Source organism: Octopus bimaculoides, chromosome 2, assembly GCF_046866305.1.
Source record: "Octopus bimaculoides isolate indiv1 chromosome 2, ASM4686630v1, whole genome shotgun sequence".
NCBI classification, from domain to species: Eukaryota; Metazoa; Mollusca; class Cephalopoda; order Octopoda; family Octopodidae; genus Octopus; species Octopus bimaculoides.
The window spans coordinates 109,437,998-109,459,569 of NC_142929.1; the positions used below are offsets into that span (position 1 = coordinate 109,437,998).

Here is a 21,572-nt window from a genome sequence, read left to right on the forward strand (position 1 = left end):
ATATATATATATATATATACACATATATATATATATATATATATACATATATATATATATATATATATACATATATATATATATATATATATATATACATATATATATATATATATATACATATATATATATATACATATATATATATATATATATATACATATATATACATATATACATATATATATATATATATATATATACATATATATATATATATATATATATACATATATATATATATACATATATATATATATATATACATATATATATATATATATACATATATATATATATATATATATACATATATATATATATATACATATATATATATATATATATATACATATATATATATATATATATATATATACATATATATATATATATATATATATATATATATACATATATATATATATGGGAGAATATACAAAAAATAACAACAGACGAGGACAGGTGGTGTAAATAACAAAAGTATATATTAGTATGACGCTCGGGAATACGGAAAGTCTTTGACGTTTCGAGCTACGCTCTTCAACAGAAAGAATACGGAGACAAGGAGAAAAACACGGAGAAAAAAAATTGAATAGTGTTCAGTCAACGGTCAATCATAATAATGCATATATATATATATATATATATATATATATATATATATATATATATATATATATATATATATATATATATATATATATATATATATATATATATATATATATATATATATATATATATATATATATTAAACAGAGCTGAAATGAACTTTTAAAAAGTACTGAATTGATAAAGAAAACAAACTGCAATTTTACTCATAATTAATTTAAATATGTAAAACAAAACTATATAAGCTTTAACTAAAAGATTTGAAATTTCTCATTTATCCTATAACTAATGAAAATAACAATGATGGATTTTGTTGCTGAAGCTGGTTGGAAACTGGTCATATAATTTCTTTGATTTAATTCCTTATGACAACACCTTCCTTACTATAGTAAAAGTAGAGATGCTCTTATGCAAAATCTCTAGAAGATAGGTTCATTGCCAACCACAGATTATTTTAAACCCTACAATATTGAAGTAATGTTGTAGCTGTTTATTCCATTCTTAGGGTGTGTTCAAAGAGTAGCCAGTGAGTTTCCACAATCTCAAAGATCAATTTTCAGAAGCTTCACAATTGGTGACTGACTACTGAAGCAGAGGCAGAGCAGCTTGTAGTGGAAAAAAAAATTCATTTCATTCTCTATGTTCTACACTGTAAAGCTGCACAGGTCATATGAACTTTCACACATTAAGCAACATCTGAGCCATAGAAATAACATATTTGAAAGCAGCTGGTGCCAATATTTTTCTCTACACTTTTTATACAGCATGGCAAGGACAAATGTTTTGGATTGCTTCCATGTTTCACCGAAGCTTTCAATTTCTTGGCTAGTTATAAGAAATGCTATATTCTCAGTTTGCATGAGAGGATAATTCTGCTGCTGAAGGACCATCTCTTTGCATGCCTGTCAAGACTGCTGTTTGAATCTCTGCACCCTAGGGCTTGCAATACTGTACAGGATATTCTATGAAAAGAACAACTGAAAGATTAATTTTATGGCATTGTGGCATTTCAACTTCCATAAAACAAGGGTCCAATGAGATTTTTCCCATCAGCACATTTAGTTGTTGGGGTTTTACCAGATATACTCTAAGTGTAGTTTTAATAGTTTAAAGTAGATTGTCATAGCAGATCACATTAAATGTTTGATACACATTAATACTGAAGATACTGAAAACATTGTATCACAGACACTTAAACACTCCAAGTGCATCCCTCACAACACCAGCAGCAAAGGTACAATGGGTTATGAAAATATCTTACATAGAATAAACATTGAAAATAAGAGGTAATTATTCAGACTCCCTAAAACAAAATTGGAACAGTCAAGAGTTTATCACAACTATTTCAATTTCTCTCCTTCTAAATTAATGATTAGTAAAAGAATAAAGACTTTGTAGTAAGAACTATTAATGGATATCAGCTGAGTGTACAGTTTACTGCTTAAGTACAAATAAAAACTGATTATACCATCCAATGAGTTGACTATCTTAAAAATGTGTTGAAATTTTTAAGTGAAAAGATGATAAAACTTCCCTAAGCAATTCACTTAAGATAGAATTGATGCTTTCATAGCTCATCAAATAACTGGCTGTTATATCTCAAGATTTTAGGCCAATCCACTAATAGCAATTACATTTGATGAGTGACATTATTTTGTGTTGTAAAATATAGCAACATATCACTTGGAAGGATTCTTAGATATCTTTGTATAGCTGTTATGATTCTATTTAATGAAGAAAACATTAAGGATTAATTGCTCTTTCTTAATCTCTAAAAGTTAACTGAAGGAATAAAAAACAGAAAAAATTACAAAACTGCAAGTGAATGCTTGAATGTCTACAGCTAATTCCGTGAACTGCAACATGTTTCTGATTTGGATGAAACACATGTAGAACACTTTAATTCCACATTTCCTACAAGACATTACACAGGCAAACCAAACAAAATACTCTAAAAGAAAATTAGCATCCAAGAAATTCTGTATGAACTAAAAAAACACCGAACTGTGTTAGAAAAATATATTTGCCATTTTAAAATTATTCAATCCAACCTATTTTTGATATCTAATTAGTTTAATTGCTTCTCTACACTGATCACAAGGCCAAAAGTTCAAAACTTATTACAGTCACTGCATTGCATCATTGGCCAACAATATTTTGTCTGAATGTCAAAATACATTCCATTGTTATTCCATGTTGAGTAGTAAATGAAGGACCATTAGGCCAAAAAAAAAAAAAAAACTAAAAACATTCTACTCATTCAAATATAGATGAAACATTTATATAAAAGTAAAATCTATGAAAATAGGGACATGTATTTTAAGTAATTCCAAGTGTGTGTCTGTGTGTGTGTTGAAATTTACAACCTGAGCCTGGTGTAGCCACCTGGTCCATCAGTCCTCAGTCAAATCGTCCAACCCATGCTAGCATGGAAAGCAGACGTTAAACTGATTTTTTATAGCTTCCATAAAAGTATTCTCTTTAAAGTGTTTATTTCAACTGAAACTAACTAATGTTATAATTTCTTTCCTTTGCTAATTAATATCTTGCAAATAATTAAATACAGCTTTTCTTACAAATAGATACTACCAGCTACAAGGAGTTTTTTTTAGTTTCAAAGTTGCCTAAATTTGGTTTATAAACAAAATCATTTTGCTATGTTATGGGGGTTTTTTTTTTGGTTTTTTTTGGTTCTAACTAATTGGTAACAATTTACATTCAAAACAATTATAATGCAGAGTAACTATGACCATTTCTAACACTGTCTTCTTAACAATATTTATCTTTCTCTTCAATATATAATGAGAATTAATTCTAGACTTCTACACAATAATACAATAAATTTGACATTTCAAGAAATAGTGATCATCTTTTACAGTGACTTTATGCTTTCACAGCTCACCAGTTTGATTTCATTAATGTCCTGGCAATTTAAAAACAAAAAAAAACAAAAAAACATTTAGAGATAGGTTTACGTATGATAGTTTTAGAATATAGGAACAACTACTGAAGACTAGTCAACAGGACTGCAATAAAATTCTGAAATTTAAATAAGACATTAATGGCTGACAGTTTAACACCTACAAAAATTGAGTAAAGATTTTGTCTAATAAATTTAGCATTATACTGAAATGCAAATCAAAATTCTATAGATGTTAGCTTTAGACTGGCATTTCCTTCTCTAAGCTTTATGATCTCCTTCTGTCTTACAGAAGCAGAGACTAGAGGTTCAATATCAATATTTCTGAAGCAGTAGTTTCAAATATCTAAAGATCGAAAGACAAAAGTTCTTTCCTTTATATTAACTCTTAGTATAATAGTTCAAAGTCAAAACAAATATAAACAACTTGCTCTTTTTTTTTAACATCAACCCAACAATGGTTCATGGGTTTAATGCTTTCCCTTAGTCAAGACTCTTAAAATGTTTAATGTAGGAAGGATTCTTTTATATATTAGCTAAAACTCTTAAATGTTAATAAAATACACAACCATACACAACATAGCATTATCATCAAATAATAAGAAAAGTTTGATCACTATCTACTAACTGATATCATAAGAATGTATTCCTCTAACAAGCATCAACAAAATTGTTAGAAGCATTTTTGATTTCAGTGATATAATAAAGCTTAGAGGACATGCTACAGCGACAAACATGAATTAGAATGTAAATTACCACAAAACCTATTAAAGAATTGTTAAGATTTTTCATTGTAAGATGCACAAGATATTCAGTGAAAAACTAAGACTGTTTATACACATTTTGATTCCAATCAACAGTTATCTTGTCTTTTTGGTTTTATATGAAAATATGGTAATCAATAGAAACAGTAAGAAGGATTCTTTTGTATATTACTTGTGGTAGGTAACTGAATTGCACAGATTATTAATAAGAATTTTACTGCATAGAGTAGCATTATATGTCTGCTTGGAGTGGCCAAAAAGTATGGCCATCTATATGATGTTGAATATTGCTGTATTCCTTAATGTTATTAAAATAAGAAACACTTAAGAAACCAACATTAAAGCGAACCAATATCATAATTATGAACTTCAAGTGTTAAGATTTATGTATTCAAGGGAGATTATTAGCATAAGTTTTGGAGCTGCATACAACACAGCTCTGTAGCATCTCTTATATCACCAACCCAGTTATCTTTCAGTCAATCCAGTTTGTTAGCGCTCTTTTAAATGTCAAAGTTTCCTCAATTTTTAATTCTTTCATGAAATCATTTTGAAAATATTGTAGCCACTAGTGCACAATTAATCCAGCATATGTGGTGCAGCTGTGCGGTTAAGAAGCTTGTTTCTCAACCACAATGTCAGGGTCAGACCCACAGCATGGTACCTTGGGCTCAAGTCTAATCAAAGCTTTGTAGGTAAACTTGGTAGATGGAAACTGAAAGAAATGCATTGTGTGTGTGTATTAGTGTCTTTTTGTCTTTGACATCACATGATAGTTGTAAACAAGTGTCACCATCATACAAACAGTATCCTTTATATCCAATCTTCTGTGAAAATATGTCAAATCATAGGGAAATAGGCATACTTGGAAACAGGTGAGAGGAAGGGCATCCAGCCACAGAAAATCTCTCAACAAATTCTGTCCAATCCATGCAAGCATGGAAAAGTGAACGTTGAAATGATGATGATGACAATATTGCATAGACTAGCTGAAAGGGAATTCAAGGGAGCAGTTCATATGTCATGTTAGAAACATTTAAAAAAAAACAAACTACATTATCAGTTTCACATTTTCAGCTTTTAACAACTTTAGAAATTTGAATAATAAAATAAAATCAACTATATCTGAACTCAGAGACCAAATTTCAATGCTGTAAGTTTCAATACCAGCTTTGAATAGTAGACACACTAGTCAAAGCTGATATTAAAACTTGCAGTGCACATACACATGCACATTCATTCACAAATACATACTACAAAGCTCAAATGAAACCCACATTAGAATGCTGCTCCCAAATCTGGAACAGTGCTACTGCTACACACACATTCTGGACCACATCCACAGGACACTTGATTGACTGACATAAAATAACTAGTAGACATGCTCCAATCTCTGGTTCACAGACATACAGTTACCTCTATTTCTACTATAATGACATCTCTTCCTCAGAGCTGGCTAGTTTTGTAACTCCTTCACTCAGGTACCTCTGAACACACTTTGGACTCTTGTTGCTTCCAACCCCTTGGCCTTACATAAACCCAGAACTTCATCACTCTAGAATATTATCCTTCCTCTGTTATTTCCTGTAGATATTGACCTACAACTGTTTGAACAGATCAATAACAGCACCGAGGTTATCACTCTCAGAAGATCTGCAAAGATCAAGGGAGCTGCCCTTTTCACCACATTCAGCAAGTATAAAAACAACCTGAAAAATTCCTACAACATAAACCCACCATACACTTTAAGGTTATTTTCTATTTATAAATATCAGCTGTATTAGCTTTAAAATTTGAAGATAACAAAATCACTAATCCAAAAAATTTCATGATGCCAAAACAGTATATATACCTTAATCAGTATAAAAATACATATCCCATCTTTGTATGCTTCCATAAGTGTAAAGCATATCCTCAGGACCAGTGCTTAATTCTGGTTTCAAAGTATTAAATTAATGGGAGATAAATCTCCTAAGTATAAAATGCCAGTCTATTGCAAAAAGCTCCTGTAAATTACCAAGAGCTAAATTAAGTGATCAATATCAAATTAAAGGTAGTATCTAAATGAACAACAAAATCATGGAGTAGAATAACACAAAATGATCTCAAGACCTGAGATTTAACAGTCTATTACCATATCCACCCAAGGCCTCACTACCACATCAGATCATTCACTCATTCACTATTATTTCACTTCAAATAAAAGAGGAAGAAAATATGCTGAGATTCTGTAGTAAGTATATAAAAATTCTAGGATGCAAATAATATTGCATTACTGATTCCAATTAGTTGAACTGAAAATGAACTGAAATTCTAACAGAGCAACTTCTATTAAGTATCTCCTATCTACATAATGATTGTTGAAAAGGCAGAAAGACAAAAAATTTGAGGAAACAATATATATGCGAAACCATATCTAAAATATACAAAGTGAAATAGATAGAATTAAATTTATCATTTCCCACTCACACTAAACAACATGCAATTACCTCAGGGCTTCTACAAATGTTTGGCTACACTCCCACAGAGGATCACACTTGGTGAATGTGCATCTTAAACATAAAGATTTCATGTAGGCCAGAGAAATGTTTTGGCCCTAACTACTATTGACCTTCCTAAAATTCAAGTGAGATCCACAATAGAGTACTGCTCTCACATCTAGGACAGTGCTACACCTACAGATACAGGACATCCTAGATTGAATTTTAAAAAAAAGAAGCAGGAAGTCATTCAGCAATCATTCCAATATCTAACCAATGTCTTTCTCTCTACCTTTTCTGCTGCTGCTGCTGCTGCTACAGTGACCTTGCTGGTATTCTTCACATGTCTCACTTCTTTTTATTATCTATAATGACACCCCCATCACAAACACACACACCACGACACCCAGTCTTTCCTCCCTAGCTGTCAGTTCTCTAGTGTCCTCCTGGCCCAAGTTTTTCCTGCAACCACTGACTTACAACTATTCAAGAGGAGCGTTAATGTCTATTTCACCAATATTGAAGAGCCTGCAAAGGCAATGGGTATGGCCCCCTTCCACCAGACCATCATCATCATCATTTAACGTCAGCTTAATTTCAAAAAATTTAAAAGAAAGACCCTTGATATTTTAACACTGCAGGGAAAACATATAACGGCTTGAATACAACTCAATGCATGACTGCTACCTCTTTTCCCAATATGAAAGACAGAGACAGCAAATTTAATTTTTGTAGAATTCAAAAATATTTTCTTTGGCAGTGGCAGAAATGACACTGCAATGTTTTTTAAAATAAAAAAAAATAAAATAAAATAAAATCATGAAAATCTAATTTCAGAAAACACTGTTCAGAAGCATTGTTTGATCCTACAAACACTGCTAGATATTTGTTAATGCAAGATCCTACAATAACTAGAAAAATTTAAAATGCACCAACATCCTAGGTAAAATGTGTGAATGCAGCAGACCTCACAATTGGAGAGGTGCAGTTTATTATGAACTGAAGTGTACATGTATTTTGCACATACATCTTCAATAGCAAATGTGTTCTTTATTTCAAATGATAAGAGCATTTGAAGGAGGGAATCTATCTTAAAGCATTAAGTCTAAAGATTTATTTTACTATGCAACTAGGTTTCACTCACAACAGGTTTTGTTTTAGTTCAAATATTTCTAATATATTTCCACAGCAACAAATGCATTATTAGGTATGTACTTAGCTAAGTTATATAGTTATGCCCTCTCACATGGACAGTTTATAATGAAAGTTTAGAATTAAATGGAAATTGTAGTTGAGGCTGATGCCAGTGCTGCCTGACTGGCTCCTGTGCTGATGGCACGCAATAAGCATCATGCATGCGTGGGTCATTGCCAGTGCCACCTGACTGGCTCCCTGTACTGGTGGTACGTAAAAAGCACCATCCAAACCTGGTCAAAGTTACCCCCCACCCCCCGGACTGGCTCCTGTGCCAGTAGCACATAAAAAGCACCATCTGAACATGGCCGATACCAGTGCTGCCTGACTGACTCCCATGGCACCCAGTTGTAGAAACACCGCTAGATCAGATTGGAGCCTTGTGCGACCTTCTGGCTTGCCAGTCTCCAGTCAAACCATCCAACCCATGCCAGCATGGAAAACGGACGTATGATGACGATGATGATGATGTATCAAATTTATTAATTTTACTTAAAAAGAAAACAATGACAAGTAATCTAATTTTTAAATTTTGTTCTAAAGAATTAAATAAATAAAATTGTTTTACTAATTTAACATAGCAATGTAACAAAGGTGTTATTTTTACCTACATTATTATTAATCCACAGATTTCATGAAACAAAATGTCATAGCATTTTGCTTGAAAATAAATAAAAAAATAATACTCAGATAAAATTAAACACAAATATAACAAAAAGTAAGCAAACTTATATGAAACCCAAATGTTTGTGCACAATGCTAAGATAACAGAATGATCAGACCTTTTAATAATTGGTAACACTGAAGTAAGACAGTGTTTCAGCATTGAACTGGTATACTTGTGGAATGTGCTGCCCTAAGTAATACCTACCTCGCTGAAGATTAACATTCATTGCTACAGAGCGAAGGACAGAGCTGGCGGAATTGACCAGAGTCGAGTCATGGGCGGAAGGAGGAGACTGCTCAGGTAAACCTGTAGTCTTGTTGTTCCCAGCTGTAAGCAGTGAAAAGAGGCGGAATGAGAAAATTAATGCTACTCAGATCACTGGCTGGACTGAATAAGGGATGGACTTTGGGTACACAGCTCGTAATTTGAAGGGATCAACTGGCAGCAGAGGGAATTAGCCAAATCATGTAAAATGTTACAAAGAAAATCCATTGTCAAGATGGCTATATAAATATATCCAAATGAGATAATTACTTTCACTTAGTCTAGCCACAAGACCAACAAAAAGAGTAAGAAAATTTTTCTTAAAAATTGCAAGTCAGTTGCAGCATAGAACTGTCTTAAAATATTAAGAATGAGAAAGAGAAAATAACTATATTAGTACTGCTTGGGGTAACAGAAAAGAAATATTTAATAGGTAAGCAGAATACTCTAAATCCTTGATTAAATTGGTCAGTAGCAATAAAAGAAATAAAAAAATTTTTAAAAAAAGAGGAAAAGAAAATCAGATCACATTCAGAATACACACATACACAAGATTGGAAAATTACAACTTTCAAATGATATATTTAATCAGATTATCAAAACAAAGCAGTTGTGAGTGTGTTTGGCTCTATAATCAAGAAACAATCATTTCTGAGATTTGTAATCATGTCCAAAAATTGCTGAATAGAGCAATATACTGAAAACTGAGATAATTTAGTTAGAAATTCTTAAGAGAGATGGGTTTAGAGCAACACAAATGGAGTTTATAGCTAAGAAATGAATGTAAATAGAGCACAAGTGGTTAAATAGTTATGGAATTAGCATTCAAAAAACATAAATTAGTTGGCACAGCAACTGACCAAAAACAATGCAGGTTTAAAGTAATTCACAGGAGGGATTAGAGCAAGCAATTAAGATGCATTATGCACAAACATTTCTGGAAGTGACACCATTAAATAAACAAAACAGAAAAATAAGCTTTTTCATGAGTAAAATATATAACAGCAACAACAATAATAATAATAACGGTTTCAAATTTTGGTACAAGGCTAGCAATTTTGGGGGAGGGAGTAAGTTGATTACATCAGCCCCAGTGCTTAATTGGTACTTATTTTATTGACCCCAAAAGGATAAAAGCAAAGTCATCCTTAGCAGAATTTGAACAAAGACAAGTGAAATGCTAAGCATTTTGCCCAGCATGTTAACAACTCTGCCAGTTCACTGCCATAATAATAGATTTTAACAAAATAACAATTGCTAAAACAGGTAAAATATCACAGATTTTGTGGGAGGGGTGAGTATTTGGTTGGTACTTTTATTTTAAAGACCTTGGAAGGATGAAAGGTAAAGTTGACCTCAGTGGGATTTGAACTCAAAATATAAGCAGAAGGCCAGAAAGTTTGGATGAAGGAAATAGGTCAAATACACTGATCCCAGAACTTGACAGGTACTCTATTTTATCACCCATCACCACCACCACCACCCCAGAAGGATGAAAGGCAAAGTTGACATCAGTGGGAGAGCCAAAAAAATAATTTCTTAAACATAAGGCCAAAAATTTTGGAGGAAAGTATAGTGTGACCCCAGTCATGTACCGGGGTCACACTATACCAGGAAGGATAAAAAGGAAAGTCTATCCTAGTGAAATTTATCACAGAATATTACAGAAATGTAGCTAAATTTGGTTTATGAAGAAATAATCCTTTATTCCTGAATATGTGAACATGAATATATGAGAGAATGACAAGTAACTGCAAAATAGACGCAAAATTTTTGTATGCAGAGAGGTGCAGGCACAGCTGTGTGGTTAAAAAGTTTACTCTATAACAACAGGAAAGAACCTTCTACTCGGGTTGGCTTGTGATCCCAAGGATACCCACGTCTTTCTGGCTGATTTAAAACTATCATAGTAAATTCTTCCACCATCAAGACCAAGCTTGCAAGAAAACATAATGTGAGTAAGAGGACAATAGTTAGGACCATTAAAAAAATACTTAAGCATGAAGTCCATATTTTCAGAGACATCAAAGCATTCTCACAACTTGTTCTAAAGCTATTAAATTTAAGAGAGCCTCAAAGCTCCTCAACTACTTGGAGCATATGGAAAGGGAAGTGGAAAGTCAACCAAGTTACATGGTTATAAAACATTCAGTCCATCATTATAGACAAGACCAAGAGGACATGCTCAGACTTCCCCATCTGTATTTAATGATGATGGACATACTGAGTGATATCTTTCCTTATGCTATGTCAAAGTTTCATGCTTCTACCTTTTTATTTGCAAGCTTTGAAATATCTCAACACAAACAGTCTCAATTTAGTCACCCAACCTTGTATGTGTGTGTATGTATTTATGTTTACGTCAATTTAAAAATCTGTTTTGTTTGTTTTTATGTACTTGTTAAGATCCACAATCTCATGGTTCAACAAACAGGGTTCAATCTGGTCAACTAAAACTGCTGTGCCAGTGGTGTCCCAACATGGCTGCAGTTCAATGACTGAAACCATTCAAATAATATAAAATTACATTTTAAGTACTGGATTACAGATCCAACATTAACCACTAATGAAAACCCATTCTTTTGTGTGGTGTCAAAAACAAGGAAAAACTCTGTCTGTCTCTATCACACACACATACACACTTCTCTCAGCTTCCATCTACCAAATCTACTCACAAGAATTTGGATGATCCAGGGCTATGGCATAAAACATTTGCAGAAAGTGCCTTGCAATGGAATTGAACCCATAACCATGCAATTGGGAAGTCAACTTCTTAACCACACAGCCATGCCTGCACCAGTAACATATAACACTATCCACTTTCAGTCTATCAATATATAAAATTCTCTCTCCACCCATCTCTTTCAGGCCATGACTTTTTTAATGAAATGTCAAGTTTGATGTAATCAATACTTTTTTATTTAAAAAAAACCCCAACTAATAAGGTCTTGTAAGGTCAAATGAAATTGAAAAAGCTGAATCAAGTTCACACCCTAAAGATTTTGAATATAAATATTTTTCCTTATGGGCACACCACATATACAAAGTAAGTGTTGGGTCAAGCTACAAGGTTACCAAGAAGACTATAGTGAGTTTAAACTATATTACCACAGCTGTTATGCTCCTAAGAATACTTTCTCTAGTTTTCCTGACCAACAGAAGCAAGTACACCTCATTGTTGACTTGTTTGCAACAGGAAAGACTTCCAACTAAACAAACCCGTGAAAGTGGCTCTATGTAGTCACTTGACCTACTAAAAATAGCAGCTAAATTTCCGTTAAAGCCTACCCTAACATCTTTCAAAAAAAAAAGAAGAAAAAAACACATTGCATATGATTATAAGTACACTTACACTGAAAAAATAGATCATGATGGTCATGGTTGGAACACCTTTAATCATAAGCCTGCTAAAACAGTACTTACTAGGACTAAACAAAAAAACATCTAATTATAAAAATAATTGGTTTAACAAAATAAAAATACCCCATATAAACAGGAAAAATAAGATAGTAATTCTCATTTAATCAGCAGAAGTAAAAAAATTTTAAAAAGCTATTGGAACATTGTTAACAATATGTGATAGATGAGCAAAAAATAGTATGAAGCATATAAAATTGTTTGACTGAAAGATATATATCAATATGTAGTATAGCAGTTGCAGTTCTTAAATGTCTACAGAAGCTGCATTTTTAAAATTAGTTCTTCAATATGTATTCCACAGAACACTTTACCAATTATTTCCCCATTCTTGATAGTACAAAGATCATCAATGAATTGGAATACACAACTTTTAACAAGTAAGTATGAACAGCCTTTTGTAGATCACAAAAGATCTACAAAGAGCAAACTGCATAAAATATTGGTTGTTTAGCATGTACACTACACTTCGAATTGGTAATAAATAGGTGTTTATCGTCACCTTAACTTCCACTTCTCCATGCTAGCATGGGTCAGATGGACTTCATTGAGGCAGATTTTCTATAGGGGGATGGCTTTCCTTTTGCCAATTCTCACCAGTTTCTAAGCAAGGTAATATTTTCCCAACAGCCAGACATGTTTCCACAGAAGATTGGAAATGAAGGACACAGCATAAAAAATAGTGAAGCTTGTATACAACCATTGTGCAATATTAAGACAAGGAGATACACATGCACATGTATGCATGTGCATGCACACACACACATGCAGGCACAACCATGTGGTGAAGAAGTTCACTTTGCAACCACGTGGTTTCAGGTTCAGCCCTACTGCATGGCACCTTGGGCAAGTGTCTTCTAATATTTCAAGGCTATCAATACCTTGTAAGTGAATTTGGTAGATAGAAACTATGGAAGCACACATACGTGTGTGGGTGGGTGTGGACACAGGTGTGATTGCATTTGTCCCTTACCACTTGGCAACTAGTATTGGTTGTTCTCATCTCTGTAATTTAAAGCTGGCAAAAAGAGACAGAATGAGTACCAGACTTAAAAAATTAAACACTGGCAGCAATTTGCTCAACTACAACTTTTAAGGTAGTGCCCCAGCATGGTCATAGTCCAAAGACTGAAATAAGTAAAAGAATAAAAGAAAAAGGGAGTATATACACACACACACACACACACACACACACACACAAACAACAGATTTCTTGTAGTTTCCTTCAACCATAACTACATTCAAAAGGCTTTGGTCAGTCCAGAGCTATAGTAGAAGACACTTGCTTATGGTACTGCACAGTGGAACTGAAACCCGAGATCATGTGATTGGGAAGCAAATGACACAGCAATGTTATGTCATTTAAAGGGGGAAAAAATAATAACTGTCTCTGAATTTTGAATTAAGTGAAAATTTTTAGTGTCATAAATCATTATTCTTCTGATTTCCATACATCTAGAATGAATTTGTTTTAAGTAAACACAGTGTTCTTGTCTTTGCTTCAGTTACTAATAATAATAATGTAATGTGAAGAGGAAATAATGTAACAGCTGTAGAAACATTCAATCCAAAGAAACAGAAAAAGAGAACAATGTATAAATATTATGAAAAAGTGGGTAAGGATTAAAATAAAACAAGTAGAATATTAATATGTTACTAGAAAATTATTTGCTGATATCTTGGTTAAATAACTTTGAGGCTATTGCCTTCAAATGAGTAAAATAAATGATGTGGGCATATTAAAATCTCTCGCTTTAAATATTGTACATTCCTATAAGTATTTTACAGTCAACACTATTTCTAAGGGTGCTGGTAAAATAAAAAGGGCATGTATTTTGGTAGAAAAGTAGTGTTTGGTTATGATGTAATGTAAATTCTGTTTGGAAATATGGTAGATGGATATAAATGATAACGTATCAGTTAATCTAATTTGTATGTTTTGTTACTAGTGAGCACTAAGATATTTAGACTATATTTAGATATTTAGAAATAGATTAACAGTTAGTTGTTCTCCATTAACAACAACTAGCTGTTAGACAGCACATAAATTTTACACATTTAAATTGAACACTGATATAATTCTGTAGTAAATATTGTATACAATTACAATCATTTAAGTTGATTAGTTAATGAAGGAAATTACTGGGCCCTTCCTTTTACTTTCCTAACATTTAATTTTTATTTACATAAAGTTGTTTTATACAGACGAGATTTTGAGTAAATTATTGAATAAATATTAAACATAGTGAAATGCAGTCAGCTTGACATAACATATTTTGTCTGTAAGAACAAGATTCACCTATTTAAATAGTTTAAAATATAATTTAACCTGTTGTAACGAATACTGTAGACTGAAAATGATTGCATAATATACTATGCACATTTAGAAAATTAAAACAAGAAAAATATAACTAAACAGCTTTAGATTAGCATAAGGAAAGATAAGTAGTATATCAGAAATTCTAATAAATATTTCAGATTAAAATGACTTAGCTTCATGCAAATTTAATTTTAAGATACAAAAGATTTTCTCTGTCATAAGGTTTCAGTTACAACATCAAATAATTGCTACAAGATAGTAAGTATACACAAAAATGTTTACATAAAATGTAATCCACCATATTAACAATTTTGAATTACATTCAGTATGACAGTGTTATCCTTCTGACATCTCCAGGTACAACTTTTGAGGTACATCATTCAACAAAATAGTCTTCCACATACAAATACTAGAAATATATTCACACATTACAGCAATTTATTTTGTTTAGGATAGCAGGTCAAATATGGTAGTTTTGACCTCCATGAGATGAAGTAATTATGAGCAAATAATATAGTACTTTTTTTCTCTGCTGTTTAACCAAGGAGGGAAGGGCAATGCATATGACCTTTTTTTCTTTCTTTTTTCTTTTCCAGGATTCCTGAGACAGCACAGAATTCAAAGAGCATAAAAAATACAAACTATCAGTCATTACTTTAATGACCAATAATTCTACCAATCCACTGACCTGGACTGGTATCAATTTTATTGACTTTGAAAGTATGAAAGGAAAAGTTGAGTGTGGCAGGATCTGAACCCAGAGAGTAGAGAGGCAGAAAAAAATACAAAGACAATTCATTCTTTGCTCTGATAATTCTACCAACTTTCTAGCTTTCAATATAGATTAAAATCTTTACATATTTTAAACCCTTTTCTTGTGTAAAAAAGCTTTTTAATAAACAACTCCTAAATAATAGCTCGATGACCTAACTCAAACATTTAACTTCAGTAATTGAGGGGAAACTCTAGAAATAGCAGTCAAATCTTCCTTCAAACCACTTCCTACGGTCTTAAAAAAGAAAGAAAGAAAGATATACTGTATAATGCAGTCTGAAGTACACTATTTCTGAAAAAGAGTCGAAATGGTCATAGGCTGATTGGTCAGAGCTGATTTGGGAGTAAACGATGAAAATTTTAATGATAGTATTATACTTGCTGCTAAAATATATTAATTTCTCACTGTAAGTTTCTATATCAAACAAAGCATCAACATTTTGATTAAATGTTCTTTAATAAAAAAAAAACATTTAAAACTTTGATTTGTGCTCTGGAGGAAGAGGTGATATCCATGGACCTTACTGGTCCTCCTAGACTGGTGAGGTAGATGTCACTAATGCTCCTCTTGAACTTCTGCAGGAGTTCAAGAGAGCCAACAATCTAGTAAGGTGGGATTGAGTGTAGTGATTAGTACAGGAGCAGAAGGAGAATGGAGTTGAACACAAGAAGGATAATGAAAAGAAGGGAAACAAATAGGATGATAATGCTTGAGAAGAGATGTATGTTACAGAAGTGAACAAAATACCATTCAATACATCCTTCCAGGGTCAATAAAATGAAGTACCAGTCAAATACTAGCGATGATTTATATTCCTGGAGCCTGGTGTAGCCATCTGGTTCGCCAGTCCTCAGTCAAATCACCCAACCCATGCTAGCATGGAAAGCAGACGTTAAATGATGATGATGATGCATCCTAGATGAGAATTATAATAAATTAAAAGTATCAGAAACTAAAAGTTGTCTTTATTCTTAATGTGAAAATCCAAATATACAAAATCTAATTTAGAATTTTCGAATAGATTTAATAGTGGTAACTGAAGTAGTTTCTAAAAACCATTTCAAGCACTTTTTTTCTTCTAAACACAGACTTTCTGCAAGGCTAAATGAATCAAATGGAAATATCATCAAATCTAAGATTTTTTTAAAATCTAGCTATCAAATACATTAAAAAGATTTTAAAACATGCAAAATATCAATCCTTTTGATACCAACCTGCTTCAGACCACCCGTTTTAATGTGATCTAAATTAAAACCTATCAAAATTTCAAATTAATTCAAATTCTAGAAAAAAAAAACTAGCTTAATAATGACAAAGTTATAGCATTAGATTCTTCATTATTTTCAAAATTACTTGAAACAAAAGCAATGCATTTCAACAGAAATATGCTAACAATGGAATGAAGAGTTTTACTCCATAAGATATTTCAAATATATCTTTTTAAAAAGAAAAAAAGAAAATACATTCAATTTAAATGGTTTTTTTTACTTCATCAATGACATCTAAATTTCTCAAACAGAAATAAAATTTGAGCCACACATTATATGTACTGTGAAACCTCATGACTCCCAAGATTACTGAATGAAAGAAATTTAAAAGCTGAGGATAAAACAAGTGTAAAGAACATATTTGTTCATTCATTTTACACCAATTTTCTTTTTTTATACTACAATGTTAGCAAGAGGTAGATTAACAGTAAATGTATTCACACTAAATTTAAAAACTTCAGCTTGAGACCACAACAGAACTATTTACACACACACAAAATATTAATGCAGAATATTCTCTGATTTATAAATGACAATATCCCAGAAGGCCAAAAATCTCAAGTTATAATAAAAACTAAATGATCAATCATTCAAACTCCATTTATGAAATATCATTAGAAACCAAATGTCTTATTTTTGGTAGGATGAATAATGCTTACAATTTCTACATTGATAATATTGGAAATACAGATCATTATTATCTAGCAAAATACACTTTTAGTCCTTCGTATTTGACTCGACTTCTTTCAAATATCACTCAGAAATTTTTTCAACCTCTATACCACACCAGTTAATAGTCTTGGGAAAAGATATACATACAACATAATGGCCCTACCTAAAATTGAAATGTTGTTACCAATAACCATTAGGAATTCTTGAACAATCAGTCTCCAAAATGAAACTGGAAACCATTACTCAAATGTTATTTCCTAAACCTACAATAATATATGATCTTAATAAACTAATTTAGACTGGTAATGTGTAATAGCTAGGTAATATAATGCTTCATGGTAGTCATCATCATCATCATCATCATAAACATTACCATCAGGGAAAGAAAGCTAATGAACAGGCATTTTAAAAAAATCGTTCTAACAAACATTAGGAATTTATCATATATAAATCATTTTAAGTGTTACTGAATGTACCTGAAATACTAAGTGATTAATTTCTATTGGGTGTATAGATTAAAGATGGCAGAGGTTCAGTAATGTTTAAGACCAGGACTTTAGTGGTTGCTTTTTGACTGAATGAGTGCAGTAAATTATCATCTTAAACTTTAAATTATTTATTGAACCCTATTACAAAGTCAGAAGCATATGGTTTCCCCACCACCATTATTTTATTTCAACCTAGATAAAAGCTGCAACAGCTTAAGTAGAAAGGTTAACAAGTTAGATATGTATAATTAATATTTCGTTTCAGATATTTTTATTTGGTACAAAGTAAGACTATCACTGCAAGAAACAAGTTTCAGAGTAATAAATTTCTGACAAGAGAAGTTTTGTTCTGATTACTGTTAGTGCAATGACATAAAAGTGCAGATTAAGTAAAACATAAAAGAGAGTACAGGATAGATCCAGACAATTTAAAGACTGTAGAATCTGTAGAAAATTGTCCCCCTTTAATCTTCTAGTATTTTCCACTAATGTTTCACATTTCAGCCAATAAGCCATCCAGTCAAGATACATAAACACACACATTCCACATATATTCATATATAATTTTCACTTATTTCAAGACTTATGAAACTTAAAATTAAATTTTAGAAATCCTATGTACATGAAAACTAAATGCTACTCATTGTATATGAACACTAAATGATAATCATTTTTCCCCATCCAAATGAGTGGCTATATCCGAGATAGCATGACTGGAACTAAGTTATATCAATTGTCCAAGCTAATTTATGTGCAACAAAGAGTTTAATTCACTATAATGGTGTTACATTTTTCTACAAGGGCGATGGGAGATCATACTAATCAAATTCTTTCCTAATTTAGTGACACAACAAAAAAAATACAGAAATAAAATTTAAAACCATAATGGAAATAGCAAAATGTACTTAGCTTCTATTTGTATGTTACAACTTAGAATTTTTTTGCATTTCAATAATCCACTATAATAAGGTCTTTCAACCATACCCATCCTGTTAATATATTATCTGATATGATATTAAACTCATTATATATATATAGATAGATAGATAGATAGATAGATAGATAGATAGATAGAGGTGTCTATCTCTGCATCTGTATGTGTGCATCACCAAAACTTGAGAACAACCCCACGGATTTCATTGAAATTTTACACATGCCTTACTTAGAATCCATGCAATGTCATGGGCCAAAAGAATTTTCAACTTCTTACCTAATGCGAGCCCGGAGCAATCTCTCATCTCTTATACTGTTTCCGTATTATGTGACAAAAGTGAAACAATAACATCTCTCTTAATACTTTCACTATTATATGGTTTCAATTTCAGTTACTTTCATTATGTATCTATATATATTAGTTTTATTTCTATTACTTTCAATATGTATTTATATACATGCTTGTATATGTATGTATGTATGTGTGTGTATATATATATATATATATATATATATATATATATATATATATATATATATATATATATATATAGCTTTGTATATCATCATCATCGATTGATGTCTGTTGGATGGTTTGACTGAGGTCTGGAGAGCCAGCGGCTGCACCAGGCTCCAGTCTGATATATATATAATGTGAATGTGTGTGTGTGTGTATATATATATATATGTATGTATATATGTGTTGATATACATATATATATATATATATATATATATATATATATATATATATATAAAAGAGGTGAAGGCTGAAATCCTTCTATTTCATTTACTGTATATGGCACCAACTACACTCTCGGAGTGGTTGGTGTTAAGAAGGGCATCCAGCTGTAGAAACTTTGCCAGATCAGAATGGAGCCTGGTGCAGCCTTCTGGATTGCCAGCCCTCAGTCAAACTATCCAACCCATGCCAGCATGGGAAGCGGGAGTTAAACAACAACGATGATTATGATCATATGTGTGTAGAAAGACTGTCATATATATATATGTGTATATTGTGTGTGTGTGTGTGTGTGTGTGTGTGTGTGTGTGTGTGTGTGTCTGTGTTTAGTATCCACACCATTGCTTGACAAGCGATGTTGCTGTGTTTATGTTCCCATAACTTTGTGATTTGGCAAAAGGCATTGATAGAATAAGTACTAGGCTTACAAAGAATAAATCCAATGGTCAATTTTTTCGACCAAACAAGTAGAACAATACAAAAATTATGCCATTTTAATCCTGAGCAAGGCTGGATACCTCTAGCCAGAGGGGAAGCAGATAAGAAAAGATTTGCCAATGTCCTGCGCCGTGAGGACCAAAGACTCGAGGTATTTCGTGTTGCAAGACAGTGTAGGAGAGAGAATAGTGATGTTGTAGGAGAGAAATGTGTTCGCATGGATGATGGTACGCTTGCACTAAATGAGGCTGCAAAGAAAGAGGTCTGGAGATGCCACTACGATAGATTGCTTAATAAAGAGAATGAATAGGAGAAAGAGAGCCTGCCGTATGTCGACCCAACAGAGGGACCAGCTATCCGAGTTGACAGTACCAGGGTAGATAAAGCAATTAAGAGTATGAAGACAGGGAAAGCCCCCGGCCCATCAGGAATCACTGCAGAGATGCTCAAAATATCTGGCAGTGTTGGCTACAGCCTAGTCACCCGTATTACGAACCAGGTGATACACGAAGGAGTCATACCCAATGACTAGTGTAGCAGCACCATAGTAAACTGCTACAAAGGTAAAGGTGACGCTTTAGATACTAATAATTACAGAGGCATCAAGCTGTTAGATCAGGTTATGAAAGTTACGGAGAGGGTCATAGCCCAACTAATTAGGGAGCGAATCAATTTAGATGAGATGCAGTTTGGGTTCGTGCCAGGTAAAAGCACCACTGATGCCATATTTCTAGTGAGACAGCTGCAGGAGAAATATCTAGCCAAGGATAAACCTCTGTACCTGGCCTTCGTTGACATGGAGAAAGCCTTTGACAGGGTCCCCCGATCCCTTATCTGGTGGTCAATGAGGAAACTTGGGATAGAAGAATGGTTAGTGAGAGCTGTGCGAGCCATGTACAGAGATGCTGTCAGTAAGGTGAAGGTTGGAAATGAGTACAGTAATGAATTCCGGGTAGAGGTAGGGGTCCACCAAGGTTCCGTCCTCAGCCCCCTCCTATTTATCATAGTCCTCCAGGCGATCACAGAGGAATTCAAGACAGGTTGCCCCTGGGAGCTCCTCTATGCTGATGACCTTGCACTAATTGCACAGTCACTATCAGAACTAGAGGAGAAGTTTAAGGTGTGGAAGCAAGGACTAGAATCGAAGGGCCTTAGAGTCAACCTAGCAAAAACCAAAATCCTAATAAGTAGGAAGGTAGATAAAACACAAACCCCTTCAAGTAGATGGCCCTGCTCAGTATGCAGTAAAGGAGTAGGTAGTAACTCTATAAGATGTACCCGGTGCAAGCTATGGACACATAAGATGTGCAGCAACATCAAAGGCAGATTAACTACGAAGTTAGTTTTTGTATGTGGCAGATGTTCAGGTGCAATAAACACTGTAAACAAACAGGAAACAACTTCTATCTCATTCCAGGGAGAAAAACTAGAGGTAGTCGATAGCTTCCGCTATCTGGGTGACCAAGTTAGTAGTGGGGGTGGGTGCGCTGAAAGTGTAACTGCTAGAATAAGAATAGCCTGGGTCAAGTTTAGAGACCTCTTACCTCTGCTGGCGACAAAGGGACTCTCACTCAGAGTAAAAGGCAGACTGTATGACGCATGTGTACGAACAGCC

General features: G+C 32.9%; 1 protein-coding gene across 1 annotated transcript in view; it reads right to left on the bottom strand.

The window, feature by feature from the left end:
• Window positions 1-4,458: 4,458 nt before the first annotated feature.
• LOC106876266 (uncharacterized) overlaps window positions 4,459-21,572 on the bottom strand; it is a 53,830-nt gene continuing 36,716 nt past the window's right edge. The window contains exon 3 of the mRNA XM_089347481.1: window positions 4,459-8,967. Within this exon, the coding sequence (XP_089203607.1) occupies window positions 8,759-8,967 (209 nt within the window). The 3' untranslated portion in view covers window positions 4,459-8,758. The remainder of the gene's footprint in view (window positions 8,968-21,572) is intronic.